We start from the raw sequence: 8,481 nt of genomic DNA, 5'->3' as shown, positions 1-8,481 counted from the left end.
ACAGTTCCTTTATGTGGTAGTTCACATCATTTTACCGACTTCTTCTTTGATAGCAGACTTTTCATAGTTTCATAGTTTCATAGTTTTGTGCGGGTTGGAAGGGACCTTAGAGATCATCGAGTCCAGCCCCCGGGATTCGAGCCTCTGTGTAGCAGAGCGGCACTTCTACCACTTGCGCCACAGGGGGGATTCGAACTCCGGGCCCCAGTGTTGCAAGGCGGTGTCCTTAACCACTGCGCCACTGGGGCACACAAAACACTAAAACACTAATTCAAAGTCTGAAAAAGAAGAAAGAAAGAAAGAAAATGAACAGAATGGTGGCAGTTTGGGACAGAGATACGGCGTCTGTGCCACCTACACACACAGGGTTTGGTCCCAGCATCACCCGCGGCGCTGAGAGCTCCAACCTCACCCCTTTCCCTGCTGCCATGATGGTGGCTGAGGTGCAGTGGGGCTCCATGAGAAAGCAGCTTTGTTTGTTTGTTTGTTTGAGTGGTGTGATGACTCAGAGCTGCAGAAGCCAGGTGACGTGTGGGCATCTCACCAACCCTCCAGCTGCAGTTTCACCACGGGTGCACTTCATCTCATAGCTGCAGCTCTCAAGCCTTCCTTTTGTGACTATAATCCCTCCAAAAGTTTCCCTTGATGTAAAAGCAACAACAGAGATCAGCAGCAACACCTCGAAAAATCAACGTTGTTGTACAGAAATGGTGGAGCCCTTGTTTGCTTTGGCTGGAAGACAAATCACACACCATTTAGTTCTCCTCTACCCACGGCAGATTAAGAAATACTTCTAATCTCACATTCTTTGCATCTCCACACCAGTGGCATCACTGCTTTCCTACGCTGTCATCAGTGAGATCAGTGTCAGGGTTTCCATATCAGACATTTTAAATAACTACTGCATACAGCAATACCCAAATAAATAAACGAAGCCGGAAAATGTCAGCACAGCGATGGCAGACCCGAGGAAGGTCATGGCAGAATTGTGCTCAATTTGTACGGCGCTGGTGACTCACAGCGTAAATAAATTCTCACACGCCTCTCACCAGGTTTAATATAGTTATCGTCTGGGAGCTTCGTAGCTTTATTGGAAAACAAAAAGAAACGAAAGGCGGTGAATCCATTATTTCCCCAATTCAGCTTTCATCCTCCCTGCCCATTAAACGTCCCTTTGATGAAAAGAAAAGTGATGCAGTTGGGTGACAGAGCTCTGCTACCAACAAACGTCCTCGCAGCACCGACTGGAAGGCAGCATTCGAACGAGCTGCTGTGAACGTACACATGCAGTTGTATATCCTAGAAACAAAATATTTTGCTATAGCTCTTGCTGAAATCACAAGCACATAAACTGACACAGACATTCAGGGTGTGTTATCGAGGGAACATTCACATTCATTCTGAATTCATCAGAGTGTATTTTCTTGGCTGACTCACAGCACCATATATACGTATTGTGCACTTAGTAACATTTTATTAGAGGAAAAGAGTTTACATTGAAAGATTACACAAGTGTGACATTACACAGCGATGAGTCACACATCTTTGTGTACTTCGTTACCATGCATTCAGTGTATTGATTCTGCTCCAGTCACAGAAGTTTGGCTGCTCCTCCTGGCCATCCTGCAAACTTTCAGAGTAAAAAGTATAGAAAGTTAAACAAGAGATATTCGTTATTTTAAAACATGTGCAGCTATTGAACAGAGCATTTATTCCCCCTAGCAACTGCGCTTTCCTGGGATGGGCTTTAGTGAACACGCTCAGAATGCTCCTTGAGATCCAGAACCCATCACTCCTTCCCCTCTTGGGGCACACAGCACATAAAAGTGAGGGTTGTTTTACATTTTTCTCATCTATAAGGCAGAAATTCTTTTAGAATCGATCGCAAAGGAAATATGGAGGAGGTACTAGGGGGGAAGCTCGGCTCCTTCTCCGAAGCTGGCTTTCAAAGAATGGCCCTATCTGCAGTAGATCATCATTTTTCCTCATTTCAGAATTGCCACTTTTGCTCTCTCGGTCCTTGGGCGGCTGCCAAGCAGCTGCGATTCACAAAGGCAGCAGTCTGGGGCACATTATCAAACATTATTGGAGAATCGTTCCTTAAGAGCGGGCATTGGGGCCAGAGGCCGAGGCAAGGGAGCACGGCGTTCCACTCCCAAACATTCAGCCCAGGACCATAATTTGGCGACGGCCAAAGGAGAGCTCAGGAGCTCGTTGTGTTATTTTTCTCGTTGTATCGTAAGGGAACATTGGTTTAGGTGATCTTTGTGTAGCAAACGCGAACTGCCCAAGCCCTGAGCTGCCACTGCACACCGTGGGGCATCGGGCGGAGGGCAGAGCAGCACCGTGCCCCGCACCGTCAGCTCACACGCAGTGTTTCTGGGCTCGGTCCCGGCGCACGGTCCGGGGATGAGACCGGCCGTGGGGCAGCCGCTGCGGGAGGGGATCAAACCCCCCAGTCCCGCCTCGCTGGGACCAGCAGCTCCCCGATGCACTGAGGGTCCCTCGCAGCGCCTGCGGGCCGTGGGCCCACCGCCATCACCCCGCGTCACGGACGGTCCCCCCACGCTCCCCGACCCCAACTCCCACGGGGATCCCCGCGGCGCCCCCAGGACGGGGGTCCCTCAAATCGCCCCTTCTCAGCGCGCACAGATGCGGACCCATCAGTGCCCCCCAGCGTGGGGACCCTCCCACCCCCGGCACCCCCGGACCGAGGTGTGTGGGGGTGCGGGGGGGGAAGGGGAGGTTGGGGGGAGGGGAGGGTCCCGACTGCGCTCCCCGCGCTGGGGGGGGCGGTCAGGGGCCGCCGCTGGGTCCCGCTCAGCTCCGCCCCGCTCGGGCTGCGGCCGCCGCCGCCGCGTCCTTTTATACCGGGGCTAAATTTAGGCTGCGCCCGAGCCGCTGCCTCCCCGCCCGCCCCGTCCGGGACGCGTTTCCTCCGCTCCCTGCAATTGGCCTGAGGGCGCCCGCGCCCGCGTTATAAGGTGGGAGGGCGGCTCTGCGCTCCGCGTCCCGCCCGGCCGCACCATGGCGCTGAGCGATACCATCCTGCCCTCCTTCGCCACCTTCGCCAGCCCCTGCCGCGAGAAAGCGCTCCACGAAGTGAGTGCGGCCCCGGCCCGGCTCGGCTGAGCCCCGCTGAGCCCCCCGCGGCTCTGCCCGCCCCGCTGCCCCCCGACCCCCGCTCCTGGCGGCACCGCTAACCTTCTCCCTTTTTCTTTCTTCCCCCAGAGGTGGAAGTGCGAGCAGGAGGCCAAGGCCCCCGGCGGCACCTGGGGCGACCTCTCCCCACGCAAAGAGGATGAAGACCTCAACAACGTGCTGGATTTTATCCTTTCCATGGGCAGCGACGGCTACGGCCAGGGGGCTGCCGGCGGGGAATATCCCCCCACGCAAGGGGAGAGCGGAGGCTTCTACCAGACAAACCCAAATCCGGGATGCTACAGTGCCCTGGAGCAGGGCAGCCCCCCACCATACAGCGCCAGCATCGCACCCGAGATGATCCGCCCTGAGATGGACTCCAACTATTGCCCACCTGGCAGTGTACATGGGCGCTTCTTCGTGACGCCCAGCTTTGGGGCTCAGCAGTTTGTGGACAACATCAAACCCGAACCCGACATGGACAGTTATGGGCCAGTCCTGGGTCTGGTGCCCCAGGCGTGCCCGAAGATCAAGCAGGAGGGCAGCGCGACCTGCATGATGGCCTACGAGCAGCCACGGGTGGCCAACTCCCCACAGATCCCTGGTGCCGAGACACCACCGCTGAGCCCTGACGACCTCATGGTGAATGACTGCCACACACAGATGATGTGCCCTTCATCCTTCCAGCAGAGCTACCACCCGCCCTCCGGCTTCCACCACCAGCAGACCCACCTCCAGTACCAGAACACCTCCCAGTACGGCCTTTTCGAGGACAGCCTGCCCCTCCAGCCCTCTGCTCCCCGGGGCATGCTCACCCCTCCTTCCTCCCCGCTGGAGCTGCTGGACTCCAAGCCCAAAAGAGGCCGGCGCTCCTGGCCTCGCAAGAGGACGGCCACGCACACCTGCACGTACGCGGGCTGCGGCAAGACCTACACCAAGAGCTCACACCTCAAGGCCCACCTGCGGACACACACAGGTAAGCTGGGCTGGGTGGAGCAGTCTGCAGCAGTGTCAGCTTTAACCCTGTAGTCTCTCAGTCCCCAGAGCACTCACAGCTGGGCTGTGACAGGTGGTCAGACCAAGAGTGTCTGTGTGGGGGTCAGGGCTGTTCCAAGGGCGGCTTTCGATGCCCTTTCTCAGTGGGTTCCCAGGACAGTGAAGGAATGGGCAGAGCAGCGTGGTGGCTCCGTATTAGATCTGACTGTAGAAGGGAAGGGCTCTGTGTTGTGCATTGGGATGAGCGCTGTGTGGGAGTGCCGCGCTGAGTCACGCTGTGCTTCCCCGGCAGGTGAGAAGCCGTACCACTGCAATTGGGAGGGCTGCGGCTGGAAGTTCGCCCGCTCCGACGAGCTGACCCGTCACTACCGCAAGCACACCGGGCACCGGCCCTTCCAGTGCCACCTCTGCGAGCGGGCGTTCTCCAGGTCGGACCACCTGGCCCTGCACATGAAGCGGCACATGTAGCCGTGGGGCCCACCGGACTGTGCACGTTGAGTCGCTCGGGTACAGAGCGCTCCGAACCTGTAGCTGGTACTACGTGGGGAGGCACCGGCCGCCAAGGATAGGACACAAGGAGACCCAGCAGTCAGTGTCTCCTGCACAGAACATGACGAGGCGGCGTCCGCGACTCTGCCCGCGCCGCATGGGGAGGACAGGGGTTATTTATGCAGCTTCAGTGAAGGGCAAACTCCGTGAGACTCCATACAGATTGTATGGAAGAAGCTGTAAATATCCTTTGTTGTGTTTTCTGTTTTGGTTCTAACTGCCCTAAGCTTAATGAGACAATGTTTGTATGGAAACTGCCTGAAGTTGACCCTAGGAGAGCTTAAGGGAATGTTACTGTAGCTCGATGTTATTTTAGATCTTGGCTGAAGGCATGGCTGAGAGAACACTCCTATTGTTAGACTGTTTCACAGGTGCAATAATACTCATGTTTGCCATGATCTACACTAGAAGTACAGGGCTTGATGTCTTGTAAGAAAATAACCTATTTTACTGTAATTTTTTTTTATATATTGTAAATAATTTTATACAGTGAGAAATATTGTATATGTAAATAGAAGACAAATGGGTATTTTGCCTATTTCTGTTTTTATAAAAATGTGGTTTGTTTTTTGTTTTTTTGTTGTTTTTTTGTTTTTTCAATGTTTGAAAACATTTCATCTTTTTAATAAAACAAGTTCTTAATTGCTGTGGTTCATCCGTGTCCTTCGGGGTTCCCCCCAGCTCCATTCCCCACAACCACCTTGCTGTGCTTGGAGCCTTTGCTGTAGGAACACCACCAGCAGCTGGGCTTGTTGGGGCTGCAGGTCAGAGCAGATAACAGGGCAGCAAACATGGAACCTCACGGTGCTGTACCAGAAGATCAGACCGGAACGTCGCTCGAATTCCAAACGCTTCCTAAAAATGGTTAAGTAAAGCAGCGGTGTAATTTCAGTCTCATTTCTAGTTTATGCTGGACTGCTTTAATAGCATCCTTAATGTTTTCCAGATGCAGTTACAGTTTCGCCAGCAGTGTGTGGGTTTTTACTATAAATTTAAACACTGCATTTTTGTAATTACGGAGGCTTATTTTAAGGCATCCTTGTACATAAATTACTGCCGCTCTGCAGAGCTCAGTGCGGAATTCCAATAGAACAGTGGTGGAATTTAAACATAAATTCACAGCGCAGGTTCAAATACCTTCATAACTCATTCCCAAAAACCAAAATTCACCTCATAATTCTGAGTTGTACCTGGCTCTCAGCAGCTAAGAAAGGTATTCACTGTTCTGGAGGAGAAGTGAAATAGTGATCTGGAGTCTGAAAACTGCTTTGCACTGAAGTGGATGTTGCTGCAGCTCCGGCATTGCACGGCTCCTCCACAGCTGTAAATGAGATCATAACTCCAAGTGCTGTATTTATGCAATTACTCTGCAGCTCTAATGAGGATCCTCTGGTTTCCCAGCAGCAGTTCAGCTGTGAGCCCCGATACTGCTGCACCAAACGCACTGCTGTTAAATGCAGTGGTTTAGCTCAATATCGGAGCATTTTCCCTTCACACTGCAGCACTTGCAGTTCGATTCCAGTCCGGGCTGTGACTTCTTTCTGCCTTCACAGTGCAGAACACAGGAATGGAAGCAGCAGGAATACATGGAAAGTACAAAAATAGAGGTCCTTCTGTGACAGCAGAGCCTGCAGTTGTTCATGTGGAACAGATGTACTTCGGGCTTCTAACCATCCACATAGAAGAATGAGTTCCACATTTCACTTTTATAGCTCTTTCAAAGTGAAAAACAAGGGAGATTTAACATTTCCTCATTAAAAACAAAACTCATTTATTTGCTAGAGAAAAAAAAAAACAACAAAAAACCCCACACAAATAAATAAATAAATAAAATTGCACAATCTAATTCCAGAAAGTGAGGATGACTTAAAGGCTCTCTAAACTGAGCACGTGTGGCATTGCAACAGTTCGAGGTATTTCCTTCTCTTTCCCCATAGCTGAAGATTTTTGGATTTCAGCACAGCTTTTGGTGCTTAGAGCCTTCAGAAAGGAATCCTCACCCCTCCGCTCCCCATTGCTCTCTGCCTTTGCTGTGCTCTGTGGGAAGAGTTGGGAACGTTCAGGTCCTGGCAGGTGTCAGTGCTGCTTTGCACTGCACCGCTCGGTGATGGAGTGGGAAGCACGGAGAGTGGAGGCACCTCAGCCACCCTCATCTCAGTCCCAACGCTGCTCTCCAGCACTGAGAGCACCAGGGCTCCTCTCTAACCTCCATGGGAGCAGAACATCAGGCCGTGTGTCTTTGTCCACTTTGACACGGGGGAGGGACAGCTACGACCCAACGGGTGCAGAGCTGTGAGCCCTGAGCTGTCTGCACACACAGATAAAGCACACAACATCCCCCAACCACTCTGCAGCACGGAGTGTGACAGAACCACAGAGTGCTTTGACTTGGGAGGACCCTCAAATGTCACCCGGTGCCGCTCACCCACACTGAGGTCTGCAGCCCTCGCTGTTGCAGTGGGGTCACTGGGCTCTGAGGCTGGCAGCCAGCACTGCCCACTCCCCTGGCTCTCATGGCTCCAAATCAGGCCCCATTATCTCACATCATGACCAGCAGAGGAGATGCCACCTATAAACAATTGGGTCTTGCCCGCGGTGCTTCCAGACACATTGCAACACAACTGAACGTAGGGGCAGTGCCACCCCCTTATACAGAAACATAAAGACATATCAAGATAAATCAACACAGACCTCTGAGGATGGGGAGGGATGAGAGGCACAACTGAATAAACCAATAAAGGTTCATCACCAACTCTGTTTTATTTGCCGGAGGGAGGGGACATCTGAGAACTTCAGTGTGGTCGTCACAGGAAGCTGCAGCTTTGTGAATCTCAAGATAATCTCATGGAACAAAAAAAAGAGATGCTGATCTCATCCCTCTCATATTCTATTATGAGTAACTGCCAGCTCTTTTTTTAATTGCTTCAAATTAGTACATCCAGTGCGTAGTGTGGCTCCACCGGCCCACAGTGCGCCCATTGGGCAGCAGGAGAGCACCAGCAACCCACAGAGCGCTTCATCACAGCACATCACTGTAATTATGGGAGTGAGTTTGATGGAGGCAAAGGACCCACAGCCCTGAGCAGCTCCCAGAGCACATGGGGACCATGGAGGGGTGGGAAGAGCCGTCCCCACCAGCAGCACCCCAGGATGGGACAATAGGAGAAAGAAAGGTGCTGTCAAACCCGATAGGAGGAAACAAAGAGTCCGTTGTAAACAATGTTTTCACACATACTCTTGTGAGATACCACAGAGATGGGCTCAATCTACTTGCGAGATCGATCGGTAGATTAGATAGAGCAAGCCGAGCACAGAAACGAACAGATCCTGCACAGTGTTCCAAGTGAAAGTTGTAACAAACGCATCTGAGTTTGAGCACAGCTCCATCCATCCCACACCGCTGTGCGGGGCGTTGAGCTCCAGTTCTCTGCAGAGCCCATATTGCACTGAGCCCACTTTGCTCTGCAGAGCTCAGCCCCGCTCCCAAGCTCAAGGGGTAAAACCCCATAACAGGAGCTGGGCCAAAGCCCTCCTGCTGTCCCATAGACTCCCAGCAAAGCGCAGGGGGTGGCAGCTGGGAGGGCAGGAGCTGTGAGCGGGGCAGTGGTCGCCCTACACAGGGATGGGGGATTTCAGCCTGGGCTGCTGGTGGCCATTTGCAGCCTGCCTCCAAACGCTGCCTCCAAACGCTGCCTCCTGCTCACCCACAGCCCTCCATCCACAAAAAGTGCCAAAAAAAGTTTGTCCATTCTTCAAATTATAGGATTGTGTGGTTCTGTGGTTTTCTGTGGTAGA

The 8,481-nt window shown here is 52.8% G+C and overlaps 1 protein-coding gene across 1 annotated transcript; it reads left to right on the top strand.

Annotated features, from left to right (window-relative positions):
• The first annotated feature begins 2,965 nt into the window (after positions 1 to 2,965).
• On the top strand, positions 2,966 to 5,224 carry KLF2 (Kruppel like factor 2). Its single transcript, XM_015886748.1, has 3 exons — positions 2,966 to 3,102; positions 3,232 to 4,117; positions 4,430 to 5,224. Exons 1-3 carry the CDS (start codon positions 3,028 to 3,030, stop codon positions 4,603 to 4,605), a joined length of 1,137 nt encoding a protein of 378 aa, XP_015742234.1. The 5' UTR covers positions 2,966 to 3,027; the 3' UTR covers positions 4,606 to 5,224.
• The last annotated feature ends 3,257 nt before the right edge of the window (positions 5,225 to 8,481 follow it).

This window comes from Coturnix japonica, chromosome 28 (assembly GCF_001577835.2).
Source record: "Coturnix japonica isolate 7356 chromosome 28, Coturnix japonica 2.1, whole genome shotgun sequence".
Classification (NCBI taxonomy): domain Eukaryota; kingdom Metazoa; phylum Chordata; class Aves; order Galliformes; family Phasianidae; genus Coturnix; species Coturnix japonica.
The sequence above is the reverse complement of the archived record's forward strand: the minus strand, read 5'-3'. Positions and strand labels throughout refer to the sequence as shown.